Source organism: Hippocampus zosterae, chromosome 4 (assembly GCF_025434085.1).
Source record: "Hippocampus zosterae strain Florida chromosome 4, ASM2543408v3, whole genome shotgun sequence".
NCBI classification, from domain to species: domain Eukaryota; kingdom Metazoa; phylum Chordata; class Actinopteri; order Syngnathiformes; family Syngnathidae; genus Hippocampus; species Hippocampus zosterae.
In genome coordinates, this window is record NC_067454.1 from 12,245,490 (window position 1) to 12,269,515 (window position 24,026).

The following is a 24,026-nucleotide window of genomic DNA, read 5'->3' on the forward strand; positions in this document are numbered from 1 at the left end:
TATACAATTCGACATGACGCATCTGTTGCATCATATGCGCGTCACTCGTCTTGACGACAAAAAAAAAAAAGTAAGGATGTAAGGAGCCTTCCTTAAGAAATTATCCTCCAGCCAAAGTCTGGTGGGAAACTTAATTTTGTGATTGACTCTCCTAATTATTGGGAGCCTTTGAGATTGATGTCGGGGGTCATGCAGCACGAGGCACATGAGACAGGAGCCTACACAGTACCGCAATGCCCCCAATTTCCAAGTCAATTGTTTTGAATGTGTCATACAAACGACTGCGCCTTACCGACCAACATTTTTTGGCATTCATATATTAGTCAGCTAATCATCGTAATCCGGTGCTGGCGTTTAACTGAGATGGAAAACGCTCAATAAACAATTACAGAGATTGAATTCACAAAAAAAAAAAACAAATGGAAAGAAAAACCTACAATCGTTTCGAAAATCACATTTCCAATCAATTCTACACCTGTCAAAGAAGTCAACAGCGTTACTTGTACCGTAAGGTTTGACTTTGTACATAAAATGGTGGAAATGAGAACGTTGTACTTGATCCACAGGCCCTAATCACAGCCATCTTCAGTCGATACTGTATATATTCCGCCTTGGGGACAAATGATAATTACCCTACACAGCATGTGTACTTTGGCTGGTAAATGAGAAATTTCGAATCAATGAGCCCGAAAATGGAAACCTTGAATATCGGAACTAGCAGAAGATCAAGGAGATAGACTTTATTTAACGCACAAAAACTGAGAAATGATATTAGGTGTCACTCAAGTATGTTTTGGTTGAGCGCCACTTAATGTTAAACAACGATAGTTTGTCAAGCTGAGCAAGTAGTCCGATTTGAGAGGCGTTCCATTTCAAAGTATGAGTAATGGAAAGTTAGGATGTGGTACTCAAGCGGTACATAATGAAGACATGGATGTCTCCTAGGGTTCCATTCAGGCCACTGCTGTTTTAATTTAGGTGTCGATTGTGCTCATTTCAAACAGCTGATGTCTTTCTAACAAATTAAGAAGAAGGGAACCGAATGCTAATGCGAAAAACAACATCCGGCACGTGCGTGTCTAAATGTGTCCTGGAAAAGAAGATCCACGACTCACAAGGGGATAGAGAACAGCAAGTTGTGAAAAAAAAAGTCCTGAAACATTCAGTGGTGTGCACTGAAGGCCCACAGAGCGTTCTCTGCTGGCCTAAACATGATCAAAAACTCTGACCTGCACTTACATGAAAATGTGTGTTTCTTCGTTTCATAGTGTGTGTCTAAGCTCCTGTTGTTTGTGGGTTCTTCTTTTTTTTTTTGTCCAATTAATTCGGTAACCTAAATGTAAATACGGTATGTACATTTTTCAAGGCCTTCAGAGTCGTGATTGTTGACTGATGTCAAATAGACAAAGTTGAAGTGTCTGATTTCTATTTGTTTTTTGTTGTTGTTGTTGTTTTCAGATGTTTGTTGTCAGATTCAACTACAGAGCCGGCATGTCGGCTTTGGTGAATTGCAGCAATATTCTATCCTCTTATTGGTTCGGAGCTACTCATTAGGTGAAGTTGGTCAGCAAAATAATAAATAAGATTTAGCTCAGCGGAAAGAAGGCAACATCTCGCTATTAACATGAGTTGTGACTTTTGTGACAGTGAAATTCCCAACTCGTCTTGCATTCGTTTTCTGTCCCACTTATCCTGATTAGGGTCACGGGTGAGCTGGAGTCGAAAGTACCGGGAACTGACTTTCCCAAGGGCACATCGTATATTCGCACTCATAATCAATGGCTAATTTAGTTTTTGCTAAACTTAACGTGCATGCCTTTGGAACGCGGGGGAAAGACAAAAATACATGGGAAAAAAAAAACTTTGAAGCACCGTGAGGCAGACGGGTTAACCACGAGGTCACCGTGCTGCCTGAGCATTAAAAATGCCAGTTAAAAAGCATGGCTTGCTCAGTTAATAAATTTTTATGATGTTTCTAATTTGCTCCTGCGGCAGATTTTTTTTTTAACTTTTCATGATTTCCTAAGGGAAAGTTTATTTTGAAGTTAGAAGCCCAACCAGCATTGTTTAATGGACTTTGATTTTTGGGTGGTCCCCTGTTGGTGCTTAAGATTCACTTGTGTGTGTGTGGTTTTTGTTTTTTCCAAGATTCAAGTTGTTTATTTGTCATATGCTCTGTAAAAATCACAACACATTCCATCCACTCATTTTCTAATCCATTTATCCCCACAACTGGTGTATCTTCATTTTCAGGCCGGGTCAAATCTCGTTTGCTGACAAAAAGTAGACCGTAATTTCGACCAGATAATAGTAGGTCTAGGCTGTGGCATAGCTGGTTTAACGGCATTTTGCACTTGATTTTTTTTTTTAACTGGGAGGTGGGGAGGTTTTATAGGTTAGGCTCAAGAAGTTGTGAAGTAGCCCGCGGTCATCATAATGACTTGGCATTGGCCCCACATTAGAGGGCGGCTCGTGACGCCTCAATTCAACAAATTCCGCACGGTTTGCTCACAAACACATTTTCAAAATGCTAACAAAACATTTACTTGATTGCATAATTTCACACTTCATGAGTGGGCAAGCACTCTAGACTCACGTCTACTTATAACAATCATAAAGTACATTTTCTATAATGGGTATTTTCCATGTTTTTGTGATGCTAAATTTCATACAAAAAACAAAATGTGATTGTACTGTACACCGAAAATTGCAGTGCCACTAAATATGCCCAGGATGCTACATCGCCTGCTTCTCACGATGCATAAATAATTTCTCTGAATGAAACAGATGCAAATGCACACTACTTTCAAACTGTTTTTCCAAATTCATTTTTATCCAGCGATGATAATGATGATATGGACAGAAGAACATGTGCGGGGTCACCGCTTCCACGGATCTTGTCCGGTTTGTAGAGTTCCATTAAAATTTTATCGCTGACTTGTTACCACGCAGCCCGCTTCATAAATCGGATCCCATTTTCAGTTTCATGCTCCCGAGTGCAGCCACTGTGAAACAGAACACTTATTACTGAAAGTGCTGTCTGGCTCATGTCGCAAAGTTCAAGGCACAGAAAAATATAACACTGAACCAGCAAAACTGCAACGTGGTATTTGCAGGGACAGACCAGAAACCAGTCGGATTTGCGGCAAGCGGCCTTACTGGCCCTTTAACAACCGCATGGCTTTGGAAATGCTCCAGCCCAGGATAGTCATTACTGTATGTTGATTAGCAGCATTAAAGAAGATGCCACCTTTGACCTTCCTTTCTTGCTGCATATCCTTAAGTTGAAATGAATGAATACACTAATAGGCGTCTCCGTGTTATAACCTGGTAACCGTTTAACTCATTCACTGCCAGCCGTTTTCAAATCATAGTTCCCCATATGGCCAGCCATCTCAGTACAATTTAACGTATTTTTCAGCACCCACAGTTTCTAACACCTTTTATGCCTTTTTTTTTTGCTTTTGGGATGGACATTAATATTATGCTCTGATTTAGGATCTTTATAATAAGTACCCAGCGCCAAAGAAAAAAGCGTGAAGCGAGACAGATAAGAATAGAAGAAATAAATGGAAATGAAAGTCACGGCAAATTAAAGGCCCGAACAAAAAGAGCGCTTGGAGTGTTTCATTGAGGGTATTTGGAGAATCACTGTGACGCTTTTACAAAGTCTTTCGTCGCATATTAACAGGACAAAGTTCATCTGATTCTGGTTGGCTGCTGGTTTTATCCTCAAAGGAGAGCAGTCAGATTCGTGTATCATATTCAGCACTCTTTCTCACACCCACATTCACAACAATCTCTGATATCGATAAAATATGGATGAACGTGTGTATGCCCTCAGAGGGCTCGCTTTTCTTCTCCGGGCGAATTTCAGACTTGGGCTAGTCAATACAATACAATACAATACATGCTGATTTATATAGCGCTTTCACAACAGCGGCAGCTGTAACAAAGCGCTTAACAAAACAGTTAACATAAAGTAAAATAATAAACACAACACATAACATAAAACATGGACAGCCATGCAGTTTTAACCACTTTTCCATCACATGCTTTGTTGTTTGAAGCAGTTTGAGATGAAAGAGTCAAGTACGGCAAAACTTTGTATTTCACATCTGTGATCAGGACTCCTTTTATAAGCTTGGCTGAGCCTGTGCCTGCGTGCTGGAGCTTCTGACTGCATTGTGCCAGAAATAAAAGACATTATGATGAACAGAGAAAAAAGAAACTGATGCAGTGCAACTAAAGCAAAAAGATGGCACAACCACATAAGATCTAATTCCCTAATGTTGCGTTTTGACACAGTTGCTGATGGATGCCTGCAATAAGTCAATTACATTTTAATTAGGGCAAATAAGAGACTCGTCTGCAGATTAATCTATTTTCACCAACAGACAAAACATTTCCAGAAACCTTTCACGGGACATTAACTGTATTGAATTGAAAAAGTTAGAACATTTCCATTGAAGGAAAATTAACTGGAATTTGTCGATTTTTTTTTTTACAGGGGGGGTGGATAGAAGGGGGGCATAGAGAACAGTGGAAATTTGAATTTGTATTTAAAGTGATTAGAATTTATTTTATGATTGTTTGGAATTTGCAGTATTATGCTACAAGATGTTTTTTCCCCTAGTTACCTTTCCATCATATTTCCTACAATCACAACAAAATCCAATTTTTCATCAAATTTGAGATAACAATTAAACTTCCTGAATAGTGCAAACATCACATTCCAAATTACCTGTACACAATTAGAACGCCCTTAATCTCCAACACTCTGCTGCTAATCTTTTTTTTCCCCTGCAGACATTGTAATATTTTTTCTGCAGATGCAGACCTGGAGAAGCAGCTTGTTTCCATCTCATCACCCAAAATGAACTCCGGGGCTACAAAAAAACAGAAACCAAAAAAAAAAACATTGACGATAGATACTTGACTTTATATTGGCCCAAAATTATTTTGCATTGATTTATTTTTGTGTAAAAAGTAGTTGTAAAAGCAGAAGTACCGGTTCAACAAGTACAGACTACGCAATGTACTTGTGTTTAGTGCGGCAAGGAGGGCACAAGAGCAGACGCGGGAGGACAATAGATATACAATGATGAATATTTATTGAATCCTTTGATGAATGCACCAGAGGTTCCGGACATGGTTGCAAGATTAGGTGCACACGTACGGATTTCCGGCGGGCGAGTGATGAGGTTAACAAAGCAGAGGTAGAGGCTAGATTGCTGGTCCAGAAGGTCTGAGAGGAATATAAAATATGTCTCAAATGAAGTCAAGAGTGCTTGAACACGAGCTGGATGCGACTGACTCTCTGACAGTCTATGTCAATATGGTTCAAGGGGGAGAGGCAGCAGCCCTGATACGTCTCATGCAAAAGCCAGTTCTAGATGTGACCCAAGTTGACAGCTACACGACCTAGTTATGGCTCAGATTTTTATTATATTAAAATGTGTTCAAACAAACAAACATAAAAAAGCTTGATATTGGTAATGCTGAAAAAAAATTCACCTCTTTGGCGGTTTCAAGTTTGGAACAAGGCAACGCTTTGACCGTGAATCCTTTTTGTTGCCGGCAACATGAAAACATTTCTAAAATAAAGCCGTGGATCCATGTGCAAAATCCATCCATTCATTTTCCAATCCGCTTCATCCTCACAAGGGTCACGGGGGTGCTAAATTTCCCTTCTCCAAATCAATCGCTCTTGCTCCCTGATTTACGTTGCACATTGAAAGTCCCCCAGTTCTCAGTCAGTCAAGCCCACAAATCTAAATGATTACTCTAAAAGTAATGTGTGTGTACTCGTTACTTCCCATCAATGGATGACACTTTCACCAGTACATGGACATCATTTATTGAAATAGAGCAATTTGTGCAAATGACTTAATTACACTAATTTCTATGGATCCATACGTGGACACTGTCCGAGCGCATTTTCCCCACTTTGTAAAAAAAAAAAAATCAGAATCATCTTTCTTGGCCAAGTGTGTCGAACGCACAAATGAATTTGTCTCCGGTTGTATAGGCGACTCTCGTGTTGCAATAAGAAGCAACTCCACTAAACAACCACATGACCACTTACGTATCAAAAGAATTTCCGTCACGTAAGGGAACCACTGTGCAGTAGTACCAACCCAATGACAGATTGCGACAATGTGCAGAGTCATCGAGCCAACATAAAGTGCAATTATGCAGAAAGTCCTTGAGCACTTTAAAGCGTCTGGTACTGTAGACTATTGATCAATGACAATTGTTCAAATATGTAGATTGACCAATGCAGTAATACCATTCCACAGAGGTGTGCAAAAATGCAAAGAGCCACGATTGATTTGAGTTCCCGTTTAGGGAGTTAATGGCGGAGAGGGCAGAAGCTGAAAAGATGGTCTTTTCCAGTGGGACTTGTAGGCAGGAAGCTCTTTGAGTCATGGAGTTCAATTTCTTGTACAGTACAAATCAGCCCACACCTGAGATTAATTGTACGTCAGGAAAGGATCCGGGGTCCACTAATCACAGTCTCCCCACCGTGTGTGTGTACGTGGGTGTGTGCGTGTATGTGTGTGCGTGTGTTTCGTAAACCCTCAAACCAGCTGAGCGCGTCAGCTCTTGAAAACAATAAACGGGCAATCACTTCGCCAATCTTTGGCCCCACCTGGAGGTATACAGCGCTGCATCGCACGCTGCTTCATTCAACAACAGCAGGATATCTGTCGGCGGCCTGCAGAACACACGTATGGTCAATCTGCTTTTCTGTGCGATTCACTGTGACAGTTTATTTGTTGGAAAATAACTGTGGTTAAAAAAAAGTGAAATCATTTCCATATTGTCATTTGGTTTTGTTTCCTCACATGCTTTTTTAAAAAATCTTTATTGAACAAGTCAGAATACAATTCTCAGTAAACAGAAAACAAAACGAACGTGCTACCAATACATGCATATTACAAACGTTTAAACAAAAAAGAAGGGAAAAAAATAGAATGAAGCCAGGGGATTTTTAGACAAAAATTCCAAATAAGGAGCATATAGCCAGAGTCTTAACAGCTTTTTTGTTTTTGGAATCCATAATAGAGCTCAGGTACTGCTATGTTTCTGCATCAAAAATTAAGAAAAGAGGTTTTGAGTTATTCCATCTGCATTTGTGGATATGGAATTTAGCGAGAATTATTATTACATTTATAATGAAGGTTTGTTTAGTGTTTTTTTCATTGTCTTTGTGGAACCCAAATAGTACATTTTTCCAGTATAGCATAAAGTCAGAGTCAATATGTTCAATGATTAATCTGGATACAACTTTCCAAAATGTGTTGGTACATTTTTTTTTTTGTTGGTACATACAACAAAAACCATGTTGTGAACCATGTTGGTACATGGTTCACAACAAGTGAACCATTGTTTCAGGGAACATTCCACAAAATGAACAATCAACAGATGTTGATTTTGAACCTAAGAAATGTCTTTCTTGAACCTAAGAAGATAATGCTTGGTGGGATAGTATTTATGTATCATTTTAAAAGAGATTTCCCTTACTTTATTAGTCAGGAGGCATTTGTATGGGAGAGACCAGATTTTTCCCCAGTGAAGATTATCAACAAAGCCAGACCAGTAGGTAATAACGTGTGGGATTGTTGAAATATTTTTTTGGAACAGGGATCGTATATTACGGTTGTTATTTCTGATTGATGTTGACGTAAAACAGGATTTGCCGATAGCAGTCATTTTGGGGTCCAGAGTTGGTGTGGAGGTTGTTCCGTCCACCCCTTTCAAGAGGGTCAAGAAGGAAGGAATAGCATCCATGACTGTAGCAAATTCTTTTGGGGTGACCGGTAGATTAAATTTCTTTAAAAATTCAGAGTAATTCAAAAGGAAACCTTGATTATTGATTAGTTGATTGACCAGGACTATTTTATCGTTGAGTTTCCTCACATGCTTTCGTCTTCCTCGTTAGGTTTTGTGTCAATCTGTTCTTGTCATCCGGGTCCTCTGGTGTCAACCAATCAGCTCCCTCAATCCTTTCGGTCTTGTCCAGGTCGTCTTTGTTGGCTCGTCAGTTTGTTTATACCGTACTGCAGGGGTGTCCAAACTTTTTGCCAAGGAGGCCAGATTTTATGTGGTAAAATGTCGGGGGGCCGACCTTGGCTGACATTCTTTACATTGAACAACAATATTGTTCAACAAATTTTAGTAAGCCAGTCTGTTTCACATTTCCATTTTTATTTTAATTTCAACAGTCTTAAGAATTTCTTTTGGTTCATTTGAAACAGGTATATCACATGCAACTGCTTATTCACTTGACTTTTTCTTAAACAGAAGTCTCCTGAGTGCAAATTGATTGATTTGAAACATAAAATGTATCACCATGACTTTTCAATAGTCACAAAACCTTTGACTCGAACAACAGGGAAATGAACAAGCAATACACATATCCACAACTGCAATGATCATTTGAAATATGACATATCAGTCAATATAAACACGTAATGATGTCTTGTTAACTCGTGAGTGATGCCCCCTAGTGTCTAAATGCTATTACTCATTTAGCCACTAGAGGGAAGCAGTACTCTATGAAACATCACTCACCAGTCTACGAGACCTCAGTCAATGCAACACGTGTTCCATTGCGCCCAACCTGCGGGCCAGACGGCGCTGATTTTATGACAGGGGCCGAGGGCCGGATGAAATTCGACCGCGGGCCGGATTTTGGAAATGACTGCCGTACTGTATTTCGTTTTGTATTCTGTCAGTCAATCTCGGATCGTTCTGTTACTGTCGTGTAGTTTTGCTTCTGCTATTGTCGTGGGGGTTTGTTTGTTTTGTTGCTTCATTTTCTATGATATTTCAGAACTTTGTGTTTGAGATTTCGTTTTTCCACCGTGCCTCGGAAAATGGTTTTCGTAATACGTTATGGTTCAGTTCAACCCTGCTCTGTCTGCCGCTCTGCTGCTTTTTTATGGGTCCTCTACCATCACAGTCAACGTGACACATATACAGTAAAAACCTCTCCATCGTAGGTTCCGGGTTGACAATCTCGCCATTTTTCTTTCTTTTTTTTGTGTGCAGTTTATAATTATTTTGGTCCAACTCTCATTGATTGTGGATGAGACAATGTAAATTGGAAAGAACGAAAATGCAGTGTATTTCAGCACACCCTATTTTCTTTATTGAAAATGATTGAATGCAAACCACGTTTCATCAGAACCTGATGGCTTTGTCATGTATATCTTTTAGCATAATTATTTGTGAGATGATAATTTTGTTATTTTGTATAAAGCGGGATTTGTTTTCTGTGAACACATAGCGGAATTGATATTTTGTTGCCCTGTTTGTCCAAGAATATTTGCTCTTGTTCTTAGTGCACGTGTTTGTATTATTATAAATGTGTCCTGGAAGACCATACCAAAAAATTAAGCACTGTAAATGTTACAAAAATATACTTCAGGAGTATTTAAATCATATTTTTACATTATGTCGTGGATTTCACTTTTTGCGAGGGTGCTCCGGAACATAACCCCTCAGATGTAGGCGGGATTACCGTAAAGGTTCTCTTTGCAAAATAATTTCTCCAACAGTTGATTTTATTGTTTTTGAAGGATACTTAAAAGGAGTTTAACTTTCAGGAGGAAATGAAACTGTCACTATCCAAGTCAAAAGCCCTAGACCCACTCAAGCAATATTACCTACAGTGGTATTACAGAATTGGTTTTGATATGAAATGTCATTATGATGGAGTTGTTTTGGCATCAAAGGAAAATCATTTAAAACCCTTTGTCACCTCCGGTTTACGATGACGAATTTTTTACAAGACTGTGTGCCGAAAATAATGAGGTAGTTAATCTCAGAGCTCTGCTTCCCTATCTTTTTGTTTCACCGTGCTTTTATACACGCACGCATGTCCTTGTCATTTAATTTTTTTGGCACCCAACATGATTTCACATTTTGACTTCAAATTGGCACACTGTCTTGAAATGAGGAAAATAGATTGTTTTATAACTGTGGATCATTCACTTTTATACTACTTTTTTATAACTGTGGATCATTCACTTTTATACTTCTTTTATGATTCTGAATTACACTTCACTTTATGCACTCTAATTTTCCATCGTCAGGTCAACGTAGTTAATATTTGTGCGTTGCATATTTAGCTTTGCTGGTCGCATAAAATGGTAGATAAAACGACAGACCACGTTGAGGGTTGCTCATCAAACATCTTTTTGGAACATCCTGCAGGTGACAACACTCACGGGGAACATGTGGGTGCCATGATTATTGGCTCTAAAAGAGCTTCCCTGAATTGCTCAGTCATTCACAAACCAAGATAGGACGAGATTTACCTTTCTGTCAACAACTACTTGAGAAAACTGTTGAACAGTTTAAAGGATAATGTTCCTCACCGTACATTAATAATAATACATTTTATTTATAAACGCTTTTCAAGACACCCAAGGACACTTTACAATAACAAAAAACACAAAACAATACGGGATGAGCAGCGGCAGCCAAAACGCGCCAGCGTTCACTCAACCCGGAAGTCAGAAAGAAACAAAATTGCAAGGAATTGCGGGAAGAGTTCTGTGGTTGGACGGGTCCACATTACAAATTGTTTGTGGAAATTGTAGACGAGGTGGCCAAAGAGGAAACAAGCCATCTGTTAATGGATGCAGTTCAAAAGCCAGTGTCTGTGGCATGGGTAACCTACACATCTGTGAAGTTACCATTTATCCTGAAAGGTATATACAGATTTTGGAGAAACATAGACGGTCATCCAAGCAATTAGTCTTTTTGATGGTGGCCCCTGCTAATTTCAGCAAGATAATGGCATTTTGTACAACAGCGTGCCTTTTTAGTAAAAGAGAACAGATACACGTCTGGTCTGCCTGCCTTGCATGTGCTCCCCCGTACCTGTGTGGCTTTTTCACCAGGTTCTCCAGTTTCCTCGCACGTTCCAAAAACATGCAGGGCAGGTTAACGGAACACTTGAAATTGTCCCTAGTTGTTCATCCGTGTGCCCTGTGTTTGGCTGGCAACCGGTTCAGGGTTAACCCCCATCTACTGTCCAAAGCACCTGGGATAGACTTCAGCATGCCCACGGCCCTCTTGAGGATAAAGCGGCTCACTAATGGATGGATAATGTCCTAACTTCATTTGAATTGGGTTTGTATCGGGATGTACAGACTTTTTTGTTGTTGTTGTCCAATCAGATTCCAGCTGCCACATCAATCTAATCTGCCTGGTGCTTTCAGAATCACTAAATTCTTCGTTAAATAGTTAGTTAATTAACAGAATTTGAGCTCCAAATTTAACATAATTAGTCGGATCCAATTCTCTCTCTCTCTCTCTCTCTCTCTCTCTCTCTCTCTCTCTCTCTCTCTCTCTCTCTCTCTCTCAACCCCTCCCTCCTCTCTTTTATTTGTGTTTTTGTTGGCTTGTGAGAAATCACATTCTCTACTGCCTTATGGTGTTCATGATTAAATTAACATTCCAAATATGGTTCCTTGCCCTATAAAAAGTGACATGACACTTATAAATTGAAACCTTGTTCATTTGTTGCATTATGATTACAATTATTTATTATTATTATTATTATTGAAAATGTGGAATTGTGGGAAAATTGCGGATTTTTAGAATGTGGAAAATAGCTCCCTGCTTGTCCTAAATTTTGCAAATATTTGGTTTGATTAGGTTGAGAAATGTGGAAACCACCATGTGAAAAAAGTTTGGAGGAAACGAATACAAATAAACACGGTAACGTTTAAAACCCCCAAAATATTTACTTATGTATTTCACGTACTATGTATTGTTATTATATGTTTTATTTATGTATTCCGTATAGTGTTATATTTATGTTTGATTTACTTCTCCCATTAGTTCTGTATAATTAAAAAAAACAGTTACCGGAAATATATAATATGTCATTTCCGTTGCGCCAAACTCGTACTGTATGGCGCGCTGAAGCAAACTTCAAGATGTCACATATAGAGTAGATCACACAGACTCAATCCCGTCGCTAAGATTCCCTTTTGTTGAATCGTGTGCGTCCTCGGTGAATGTACAACGTTCACCAACGCCGACTGAAGCCATCGGACGTTACCGGTATCGGCTAACTTGGCATGGAAATACAGTCGTCGTTTGTCCTGGATTGTGTTCACGCTAGGAAGCCAGACCGCATTTGACTACTTTGGCCAACATGAACAGAACCAAACTGAAGATTCCCAAGGTGAGGTGACGCTACAGCTGTCAATATCAATTTCACACTTTGAATAGTTTCATTATATTCGTGTTTTTGAAAACAAATGCAACGTGTTACGAGTTACTCGCTTGTCAAAACAGCTGCTTCTGCTCCTCTTCAGATTTATGCGTGGTCTACTTTAATCTGCCTAGGTGATGATAAACAACCACCCCTATTCTAAAACAGCATTTAATGTCTTTCTTTATCAGGTGACACCAGGAGGACAGAGAGACATTTCTACTTTCTTTACCCCTGGAAACAAGGTGCATAAAGCTGTTTTTGTACTGAAACATCAACACGAAATAATCTTGATTATTCATTTGCGTCTTCCCGTAACAGTTTGATGCTGTTGTTTTCCCTGCGATGTCTGTGTCACTTCTATGAAAGGTGCTTTGTATAAAGCCCACAATGATCGATACTCTTGGCACATTTAGTTGAATGATTTGTCGATCCATTCGTTCACTTTCTGTTGTGTTTTTTTTGTCCGACTACATTAGAAAGGTTGACAAACCTAGTAAGTCAGTTAATATCATAAATATATATTTGTATTTTCATGTAAGTCCACTTGCATCTCTGCTGTTGACACATATTTGGCTAGATGTGAGTCCTGTATGCCTCTCGGTTCATCTTGTTAGTTCTGTCCGAAGTCACGGCTTTGGTAAACACCAGGATGGCCAGTTCTATTAGCAGTTGTACAAGTACCATATGTATACATGGCCTCCATTATGCTTGGCACTTGATGTGGTGTGCTTTGGATTCATTGTTTTTCCTTTTCTTCTCCATATTAGTGCAGAGACTTTTATTGGTTTGCGTTTTTAACAATAATAAAATCAATGTGCTGCTTTCAGGCTTTACCCCCAAAGTCACCAGAAAAAAGCTCTGTGTTCCAGATCCAAAATGGAGGCGTCCTCCCCACTGAAGCGTACTCTCCGTTAAAGAGGAGCGTCCTCAGGGATATTGAGAACTTTCTTCCCTCCTCTCCGGACCTCGTCCTGGTTCCCGAGACCCCAAGTAGTCAAATGTTACTTTCGCCCTCCAGAGGCCACAAAGACCTGAGCCCTGAGCCCAGGAAAGAAACGGCGACTGTGTGGAAACCTGTCCACTTGTCCCCTGTCTGTCAAAGTCCCTGCTCCAAAGGTCTGAGTGTAATGTCAGACAGTGAAAGGGGGAGCTCTGGCTTGTTCAAAAGGCTCGTCAGTCCTTCTGAAGAGCTCCGTGATGCCAAGAGGCCAAGAACTGCTAATGCATTGGAACACAGCCCCAACAAAGAACATCAACATGGGGGCGAGGCAGTTTTTACAGCCATAATTGAGCAGAAGACGACAGAAAGCAAAAGTGAGGCAGTCTGTGTGCACACACCTGACGGGCAAGCCGACACGCCTGCTGAACAGACGCATGTCGAGGAAGGACAGGTTGACTTTGTGGAGAAAGATCCAACGGCCTTGGAATCTTCAGATGTGGTTTGGCACAATGTGAAACCACCCGATGAGAAGCCAGCAAGAGGTGCATCCTGCTACTTCAACAATTGTTGTCATGCAACAACAATACAGTATTGTTGTCGGTCAAGTTTTACACGCAATAAGATATCTCTATTTTATGCTAAATAAGGTGAAACTGTGACCACGTCAGCATTTCCCATGCAAGAGGATCTGGAGGAGAGCTGGTTCACAGAGCAGATGGAGCCAAGTGAATGTCTCCTCCCCAAGGAGAAACCCTGGTAATGCTCTGCTTACGGACAGCCCTGTTCCCTTGACATGTGCGCAGATGCCCATTAGATGCAAACTTAATCACAAGATATGCTCTTGTCATTTAAAATCAATCAAGATAAGATTTATTCTTAAGATGCTGTGTGTGTGCGCGTGCAAGTGTGTGTGTAATTTATACACACACATCATATTTCATCAAGTAGTGGCCTCTGCTCTAAAAGTCCCCGTTCATTGCCAACATAACTAAATACCACACCTCTAAAAAAATAAACCATTGTTATTAGGTGACACCACCAACAATTTCTCAAGGAGTGCACTAAATAATAGGGATCCATCTCGATCGGGTGTAGTCTAATTTTTTTGTGCTTCGGGGCCATATTTTTTTTAAAACAGACTAGTGGCAAATGTTTTATTTTAGTAAGACTTTTTATGAACAATATATTAATTGAATAAAATATTTAATGTGAAATTTATAAGAAATATTTGTTCCACTCCTTTGTATATATAGACTACATCTGACCTTGAGTCATCTTATTTTTCTCTGCAGTAAGTTACCAGATCACGTGATCCTCTGTGGCGGTCCAAACAACCGCTACTGGGTTTTGAACGTGGAGGAGAAGCCGAATCAAAAAATCCTGACCATCACACACTTCAGATCTCTGCAGCCCACTGAGACCTGTCTGCTGAAGGACGGATGGTAGGGCACCCTCTGCTGCTCAACAATTTCCTTTATCCCTCCAACATGGTGATTATTAATATTTTTAAAATTTATTAATTCTATTTTCAGGGAGATGACTCCCGTTGGCCGCGGTGATGTGGTCCACCTTGAAGGCCACGCTGATGCTGGATCCTGGGTGGTGGACCAAGAACAAGGCCTGCTGGTTTTACTTCCTGACAGTCTTGTTTCAGGCACCAGCATTGCCAGCTCCATCCGCTGTATGAGGCGGGCCGTGCTCGGGGAAATGTTTAAGGTAAGAAGTTATTTCACTTTGGAAGCAAAATCTTCAAATACCGCACGATTTAGATTTTCACATTCTTGGCCACCATATCAACATCGGAAGGACACGGGCAATTTTGAAGATGTAAATATAATTTAGTCACAGCATGATTCATATGTAATATTATTTCCCACTAGCTTTGGATTATTCTTGATTTTAGCATCTTATTAATGAATGGCTTATTTTTGGAAATTATTGTTATGAAATGGCATGAATGGAAATACAATTGAAGACATCTGTTGGATATTTGTTCAGATGAACATACCGGTACATCATTATCAAATCCAAATGAACATTGTTTAAGAAGAAGACGGGAATCGTAATCTTTTCAAGGTTTTGTTGGCTCTATCAAAGATGTATGACAAGCCAAATTAAGTTGGTGGTCCACAAGTATGACTTTTCGATTCAGCATCTCATTCTTTGCCCTCCACCGTCTTTTGTCTTCTGCTATTTTATTTGCGGAAGTAGAGTTTTGACGGTGCCTCCAAACAAATGCTGAACGGCACCATCATCCACGAAGTTTTTCAGAGAGCGGCCACAGCTAAAGATTTCTCTCTGGGTGCTTTGTCGAACATGGCCGAGGATGCTCTTCACAGTCCCCAGCATCTTGGTGACATGTAAGTTGTTGCTTTTTTTTTTTATCCCTCAGCCAGCAGAAGTGCAAAATGAGATGAAAGAGGAAAGTCTCACTCTGTTGATTTATTTTGTATGTGTGTGTAGGTACAGTTTGGGTGTCACTCAGGAGGAGATGAAACGGGAGCTGTATGATTACCTGCCGTCATTGGAGCTCTGGGCAAAGGAATACCTTACCTCACCAACATCAAAAGCCATCATTCTCAATATGTAACATTGCAACACTGCTGATTTACAAACATTTTCTCTCAGTGCGCATTTATTTGCAAATGTCTTATTCCCGTTTCTCTTTTTTTGGTTGGTTGGGACTACAGCCCAAGGAATGGCGGGATTGCAGGCAAGACACAGGACTCCGCCACCGCGACCATTTCAGAGCTGGCCGACATCGAAGAGAATGTGTGGTCGCCGCGATTTGGTCTCAAAGGGAAGATCGACTTGACGACACGAGTTCAAATCCAAAGGACCCGAAACGTCGGTCACAAATCCTCTGAAGTGATGACCATCCCGTTGGAGCTGAAAACTGGAAGGGAGTCCAACTCCATCGAACATCGTAGTCAGGTTGGTCGACAGTATTTGGCAATGAAAAAAACTGTGTGCTGTAATAGTTGCAGGAAAGAACGACGTGTATCTGGAAATTGTCCATATAGGGGCACAGTTGGTGATGAAGAGAAAGGGTGACCAATATTATGGATTCGATTAGAAAGACCAGTAGTTTGCAGACTTCCCGTCTTCTTGCAACAGCAATGCCAGCGGTGGCGATCGTTGATGGGTGACAACAGCTGCCTGTGTTGGTCGGAAGACCTTGTATACTACGTTCGATTGTGCCTGCTCCCGACAATCAAAACCCAAAAAATTAAGACTGTTTTGCTGTTTCCAAGGAATTCTTACTTAGAAACTTTTTCCACGATAAACAGCAGGTTTGACAGTACTTCCGTACCGGTAGCATACAGGATTGTATTTAGGGGTTTCAAAAAAGATCATGTCGAGTCTTGTCTGTGTCAAGGTGATTCTATACACTCTGATGACATTGGAGAGGTACAATCCTGCAGCCGGTTTCCTGCTTTACCTGAAGACCGGGAACCTGCATCCTGTTGTGGCCAGCCACATGGACCACAGAGGTACGTGACCCTCCACCAAGCTGGGATGGTTCCGGGATTTTTTTTCCCTCCTGGGCCTAAAGAGGTGCTTGACTGATGCATGCATGGCGGGAACTGAGAAAATAATTTATGTATACATTACAGCGTGGCAAATAAAATGCTGGAGGGGCTTAACTGAGGCAACACTGATTTCTGACGGGACTTTCGTTCCCTCTCGCCGCAGTGTTGTGACATCCATGCTTTATAGTGATATTGGCCCATACAGTGTTCTTAGCTGGACACCTCATTAGCTTGTTTCAATAACTGGTAAGTAAGAATGGTAATGGATATTCAAGTAATGGATTTAATATTTTTTATTTCTCATGTTTGTAGTTCGCAGTGTCGCAGAATTAAACTACATCATAATTAGAGCTGATTCGGATCATTTACATGTTAAGTTACAGGTACACGAGACGGGCAATTAGAAATGCACCTCAAATTGTTATTTTTGTTAGCTTGCCGGTGTATTGGATATCAGTACATCTCATTTTTCAGAATTAAGATCCGAGAACCAGGTGGTTTTCTCAGGGAGATTATACCTGTGCCTTGAGTAAATGGAAAGAAGGTGACAGCAAGAGATGATCATCTCTACGCTCATGATTGCATGCATAAACGGTACATGAAAATTGTCCTTAGCGCGTCACAGCCTGGCGCACAGCAACCGCACGCAGATTGTGGCAGTTTCATGGTAGGTTTTTGTTCAATTACACCATAGCTGTGGTGCTAAGGGATGTCGGGGGCGGATGGTCCGTTTCCGTAACCTCTCTTTCTTTGTCCACACTTAAGTAAAGTGACATTTAATGCTCACGTTCCTTTGCCTGTAAATGACTTGAACTGAGATCCCCACAGGGCAGGCAGCTAGCAGTCTGAACACTTGACCATGACGGACGAATGCATTCAAGTTAAAAAAAAAAGTATGAAAACCAATTCTTTTTTTAAACCATTCTTTCCATGTTTTTATTCTTTATAGAATTGCTGAAACGGAGGAACACCATGGTTCATTACGTCCACAACCGCGTGCAGAAGGGTGTGAGGGGAAGTCGCCTGGCCAGACTCCCTGACATGGTGACGGACAAAAACACCTGCCATTATTGCCCTCACAGGAGAAACTGTGCTCTGTATGAAAGGTACGGCTGTACATTCTTTCAAATCCTAACATGTTGCTCTCCGTTTATCGTGGATGACCTCATTTTTTTTCCTTTGCCCGTTCGCCAGGGTGTTGGAAGGCCCATCCACAGATATCAGTGATGACTTGATACAACTGGAGACGGGTCACCTGGCCGCTACACACTTGGACTATTTCGCCCACTGGTTGCTGCTCTGCAGTCTCGAGGCCGCCAGCATGGAGGCCAGGAATGGCCGAAAGCGTGTATGGCTACAGACGCCCGAGGAAAGGTAACAAAGGCTTCTTTGTCTAGTCTAGTCTAGTCTAGTTTCCAATGGCAGTGTTTTAAAGAGCAAGTGTAACGCAAATGATTTAACACATTACAGTGAAACTCCTCTACAACAAAATTTTTCCGACAGGGTTTTTTTCACTGTAGCAAATTTGATCTCAGCTGTAAACACACACACACAAACGTATGTGTACTCTTTATTTTTATTCCAATAGTGCATAAGTATGAGCATACACGTATTTGACACTTCATATAGTCCGTGTAGAAAGAAAAAAAGGGAAAGAAATTGCAAAATTTACGATCAGCATTCACTTTCCCTTGCATCAATTTCCTGGATAATGTCTTTTATTTTGTTTCCTCCGTCTTTCATTTTGATCACTTTTACCCTCTCTTCCAGCGTCAGAGCTCTTCTTGTCTTAGCTGCTTGACATCCAAAGGTCCGTTTTGTAGCAATTTTAGCCATGCAACGTTCTTGCTGCATCTGAAACTAACAATAACAAATACTTCCTGGACTACTGCGCATGTGTAAACCAGTGTGGTGGTTGCTGTTGCCGTTTGCGAACGAAGCGGTCGAGGTCGTTGTTGGATTAGACTTGGTTGGAGTGAATCTCGTCGCGAGGCAAGAGCAGAGAAAAATATTTCGTATAACGCAACAGAGGTTTTTTTTCCGTCGGGAAAGTGGGAATGGTGTTAATGCATGAAGATTTTTTCACACTAGGGGGGTATTTTCGGCCATGTAGATTTCGTTGTAGAGGAGTTTCACTGTACCAAACATCAATAAATAGCAAGCAGGAGTCTCCAAGGTCTTATTAGTCGTTGTACTGATGGATGGATTCAATGAGTCATTCTGTGTGTGGAAATTAAATAAATAGACAATACTAAATACGGCCATCATTTTAATGCATTAATGTCATTTCTTTGCACATTATCAGCCATAGTCATTTCAAAATTCAACCGCTTCTCTATCTAAAAACAAGTTCTTCCAAAGAAAGAAATCCTGCACCATCTGCTGGATGGCCATTATTTGATGATGACTGGCGTTTTGGGTGACTTCCTGATAACTTGCCTCCTAGCGAGAAGAAAGGAAGTTGCATCGGGAACCTGCAGCTGCTCGGCTCTACGAGCGTCCACCCGGAAGGCGTTTTCCTTCATCGTTTCCAGCGAGCGAACGAGACGCACGATTTAAGCGGTTGCGGCCTGGCCAGCGGGGAGCGCGTTGTCCTTAGCGACCAGGGAGGTCGTTTCATCGCCCTGGCAACAGGCTACATTTGTGATATAAGCAGGACATCCATTAGTTGTACATTAGACAGGTGAGGTCAGATCTAAAAATGCATCCACATACTTGACCTGTGTATCTTTCACGACATGTCGTTCTTGCATGGTCCCCAGCCAAATCAGAGAGTCTATTGTCTGTCGCAGGGATGTGTCAAAGCTCAGTGGGGAAGTGTTTCGATTGGATGTCGATGAAGGAGTGAATGGTCTCAGCACTCATCTCACCAACCTTTCCAAGCTGATGGAAAACAGTCAAGACGGGTAGATTTTCGTCTTTTGCCATCCATACATTCTGTCCTTCCGACTTGTTTCCTAAAACTCCGTCGCAATGTGTTCAATTTGCACAGCGATCGTCTGAGGAAGTTGGTTGTCGATCATCGTTCGCCGGAGTTTATTTCCAATCTCAGTGACGTTCTACCCAGAGAGGCCAAAGACACAGTGGCAAACATCCTCAAAGGTTGTTTTTTTTTTTTTCCCCTCCTCCTCATGGCTGTACTCCTTTCATAACATATCTTATAGACATAACATTTTAATGTTGCTTTTCAGTATTTATGGTTTATTACTGATGATTAAACATTGGTCAGTAGATGTTGGCATGAGTTGAGGTCAAAATAAAATGTTTGATTTGAAAGATGAGATAAAATACATTAAATAAATCACCACTTCTTAGTGTTCTCTATGGATCACAGCCATTTCAAGTCCTGATCCAATTCCTCTGCAATGCAACAAATAAGAAAAGGAAGACCAAATCCAAATACTTTTTTTTTAAGTCATTACATCTTAAGGCCCGGCCGGTGTCATCTTCAGCATCCACAGTTTGATCCCCCAATGAGCATTTTGCCTGCCAATTTTGAGTGTCAATCTATCCACATTCTGAAAAATTCACCTGGATGAAAACCATTTTTTTGTGCGGCAACTTAAAAACATGACATGTTGCGCGTTTCACCTTGGTCTTCCAAGTCTTTTTTTTTTTTTTAAATTCCGTCACATTTCTTGTGTGTTATTATGCCCTCGCTAGTGGACAGCAAGTTTACTGTATGTGATTTAACCATGCACAAATGTTGCAGGTCTCAACAAGCCCCAGAAGCAGGCCATGAAGAAGGTGTTGTTGTCAAAAGATTACACACTGATTGTTGGCATGCCCGGCACGGGCAAAACCACCACCATCTGCACACTGGTAACCTTACAAACCCACTTTAGAAGAGTGACGAATACCTCGCCAGTGTCACAATGGCTTGACTTCTCTCACTTGCAGGTTCGCATCTTACACGCGTGTGGCTTCAGCGTCTTGCTGAGCAGCTACACACATTCTGCTGTCGACAACATCTTGTTGAAGCTGAAGCGCTTCAAAGTTGGTTTCCTGCGTCTCGGCCAAGGGCAGAAGGTGGGCGACACTGCAGCTGTACTTGTACAAAACTTCCAATTCATTGACTAAAATGTTAGTCAGAAAGATAAGAGTTTTCCTCTCCACAGGTCCATTCAAGTATCCTTCCGTACACGGAGGAAAGCATCAGGAAAAATGGAGTTCACACATTGTCACAACTGGAAGAGCTTTATAACAAAGAGGTTGAACGCTTTTTATTATTTTTTTTCTTTCCAGTATCGGTGAGCTTTATGGTTCACACTGGGGGGACCTGCTCTAAGCTCTTTTGAAGATGTCATTTTTGTTTTGTCTTTTTAGCTGGTCGTAGGAACAACTTGCATGGGCATCAAGCATCCCATTTTCACAAGAAGGCGCTTTGATTTCTGCATCGTGGATGAAGCGTCGCAGATCAGCCAGCTCATCTGCCTGGGCCCGCTGTTCTACGCCAACCGCTTTGTCCTGGTTGGCGACCACCAACAGCTGCCCCCCATAGTGCATCATCAGGAAGCGAGGTACCGTTTTTAGAACAACCGCCACTTTTATTGTGCACTATGTCTCACAATCGTCACGATTTATTCTTCAGCAATACCGGTTGTTTATATACAGTATTTTCATTTTTCAATAGGTCACTCGGGATGGATGAGAGTCTTTTCAAGCGACTCGAGTGCCACAGTGAAGCCGTGGTCCACCTCAACGTCCAGTACCGCATGAACAGGTACATCTTACCTCTTGCCTGAAGGACTCGGTCAAAGTCGGCATCGCTTTGATGCGTTGTCTTTGCAGAAAATGAAATATGACATTGACCAAAGTTCTTCTTCAAACTACCAGTCCACCTGACTGCGTCTCTTTCCAGGCAGATCATGTCCCTGAGCAATTGTCTGATGTATGACGGCCGCTTGGAGTGCGGCTCGGAGAGGACTGCGTCGGCTCTCCTCGCCCTTCCCTCTCTGGCGTCCGTCCAGTCAGAGCTCATTTTCCTCCCTGACGCGCATCCCCAGCAGGATCTGGGCTGGATACAGGCCGCTTTGTTACCTAGCAAGCCCGTTTGCTTCCTGGATTGCTCGGTGGTATGTAGGAAGTAGGCCTCGCTTCCAGTCGAGATGTCACCCGGTGTGCATATTGCACATATCGGCAACTACCAAGTGATCATCAAGTATGTTCAAAGATGGCCTCTCTCCTGGAAGGTGCCAGCTTTGGAGTCAATGGGACAAGGAGGCATAAGCAACCACACCGAGGCGGCCATCATCCACCTCCTTCTGTCACTGTTGATAAAGGTATGCCTGCATGTCACGTGACACCAAGGCTCACTGAATGCGTCGCTCAACCAAACCTGGGCTGCGTTTTTCCCTCTTAGGCCGGCTGTAAGGCCAATGATATCGGCGTCATCGCCCCATACAGACAACAACTGAAGAGTGTTTCGGCTCTGCTGCGTTCGTCTGCGTTTAGCGGCTTGGAGGTGAACACGGTAGACAAATACCAAGGACGGGACAAGAGTGTCATTGTGCTCTCTTTCGTCAGGAGTACGACAGAAGAAGGAAATGTACGCGTTCATCGTTTACGCCCCTCGTGCGCGGAGGCGACCTGTTAGCTGACCTGTTTCTTGCTTGCCAGCTAGGAGAGCTGCTGAAGGACTGGCGCCGCCTGAACGTTGCCATCACCAGAGCCAAACACAAACTGCTCATGGTGGGTTCCGTGTCCACGCTCAGACGATACAGCCCCGTGGAGAAACTACTCGGTCATCTGGAGCAGGAGAACATGATATCCTTTGCCTTCTCTCTGAGAACATGTCGTTTGCTTTTCGGTTGGTTGTTTTGCCCGCCTGAGTTGACGTGCGCGCTTGCGCCCGGACACTCGTCATTATTTTCTTCTTGAGCATGTTCATAATGGTATTTGTAACAGTACTGAAGATCTCATCATGGGCCCTCTGGAATTTATGACTTATGGGTAAGCTACTGCCGTGACAAGAGCGTGAACATTTATGAGGCACATATATTGTATTTTGTATGGGCCAAAACAATACCAATAAGTATAGGATTTTTGTTAAATTTTATTTGTCTCTTTTTTTTATTTCTGTAATATTGGTGCTCACTTTTTTGTTACTTTGGTGACTACAGTTCCCTCATCTAAGTCCTTGAGATAAAAATGTTCCCATCCATCATCCATTATCCAGTCCATTTATCCTCACAACGGTCCCGTATTAATTAAAATTTGTGTATGAGAAACAGCCATAAATACACATTTACAATGTATTGGTAATGATTTGATGATGTCCCTGATCAAATAATTCATCAGATTGTTAGTAGGGAATTCACTCCGTAGATGATCACTCCCAGTGACAAGTCTGCTTGTCAATTATGTTTCACTATCAGGGATGGGTGGGGGAGCGTCTGACACTAGGCCACTGTTAATTTCAAACTTTAAAACAACTTTGTTGATGCACAGCGTGCATAACATGCACGACTTGTCCTTCTCTAACAAGTTGAACGGAAACATTCGCAACTTGGCTCTTCTGTCCTCTACCCGCTGTTCTTAGCCACCTTAACTAACCTCACATAATCCAGCTCCCTCCGTCAGCACACAAAGCCTTACCCCTGATGCTCCTGTGATCACATCGACGTCGGCAGCGACTGAACAAAACCTTGTCGGTCACGGTCTAGCAACTTGCATGTCTTTACAGTACCAGAAATCCGTATTCATTTGCTCGAATGATCAAACACTGCTTTATATTTATGCTCCAGGTGATGAATCATTGTCGGTTTTTAGTCAAATAATTTATATGAGTAATTTGAGTATTTTTCACCTTTAACAAAGCTGACATAAATTACCTCTGTTTACCTGCTGTTATTTTTATACTTGAATACATTTGAATGCGACATACGACTTTGTAAACCTGTGAACATGTCAAAATTGTTGATGTACAGTACAATGAATCATTTAAGTTATTTAAAATGGTGCAAATGAACAGCCTCCTTCTTATTATGATCAAATAAAAGATTTGAGTCGCAGAAGTCACAAGATCGGATATTTGAGGATACTGCTGCAGATGCTACACAAGAGGAAGGACAACAGAACTGACATGCTTGCACTTAAACTTGAGAGTTGAACCAGTCAAACATCACATATGATGATGAACTAATCTCCTTTACAATGTAATTCTCCAAATGCATGAATTAATGAATTGTAATTTTTACCTTTGCGCTATTGGATCGTCTTTGATTATATGTATGCTATTTTCCCTTTTTTGTGTGTGAGTAGCCTATTGGAATAATAAAATTTGCAATGTACATATGACCATCTC

At 41.4% G+C, this 24,026-nt stretch overlaps 1 protein-coding gene across 1 annotated transcript; it reads left to right on the plus strand.

The window, feature by feature from the left end:
• Positions 1–11,834: 11,834 nt before the first annotated feature.
• On the plus strand, positions 11,835–24,019 carry dna2 (DNA replication helicase/nuclease 2). The gene is made up of 25 exons (XM_052063421.1): positions 11,835–12,214; positions 12,436–12,489; positions 13,075–13,729; positions 13,835–13,943; positions 14,480–14,629; positions 14,720–14,903; positions 15,399–15,547; positions 15,651–15,773; positions 15,878–16,121; positions 16,567–16,681; positions 17,670–17,826; positions 17,915–18,094; positions 19,167–19,403; positions 19,513–19,626; positions 19,713–19,822; positions 20,433–20,542; positions 20,621–20,749; positions 20,839–20,931; positions 21,047–21,240; positions 21,354–21,443; positions 21,582–21,795; positions 21,913–22,002; positions 22,083–22,268; positions 22,340–22,486; positions 23,281–24,019. Exons 1-25 carry the CDS (start codon positions 12,185–12,187, stop codon positions 23,332–23,334), a joined length of 3,918 nt encoding a protein of 1,305 aa, XP_051919381.1. The 5' UTR covers positions 11,835–12,184; the 3' UTR covers positions 23,335–24,019.
• The last annotated feature ends 7 nt before the right edge of the window (positions 24,020–24,026 follow it).

Bases quoted from the DNA above. Each gene is read 5' to 3' on its own strand.
- dna2 (XM_052063421.1), top strand. From the start codon at position 12,185: ATGAACAGAACCAAACTGAAGATTCCCAAG. The intron at 14,630-14,719 runs GTAGGGCACCCT...TTCTATTTTCAG, and splicing joins TGTCTGCTGAAGGACGGATG to GGAGATGACTCCCGTTGGCC. The intron at 18,095-19,166 runs GTAACAAAGGCT...CTTGCCTCCTAG, and splicing joins CTACAGACGCCCGAGGAAAG to CGAGAAGAAAGGAAGTTGCA.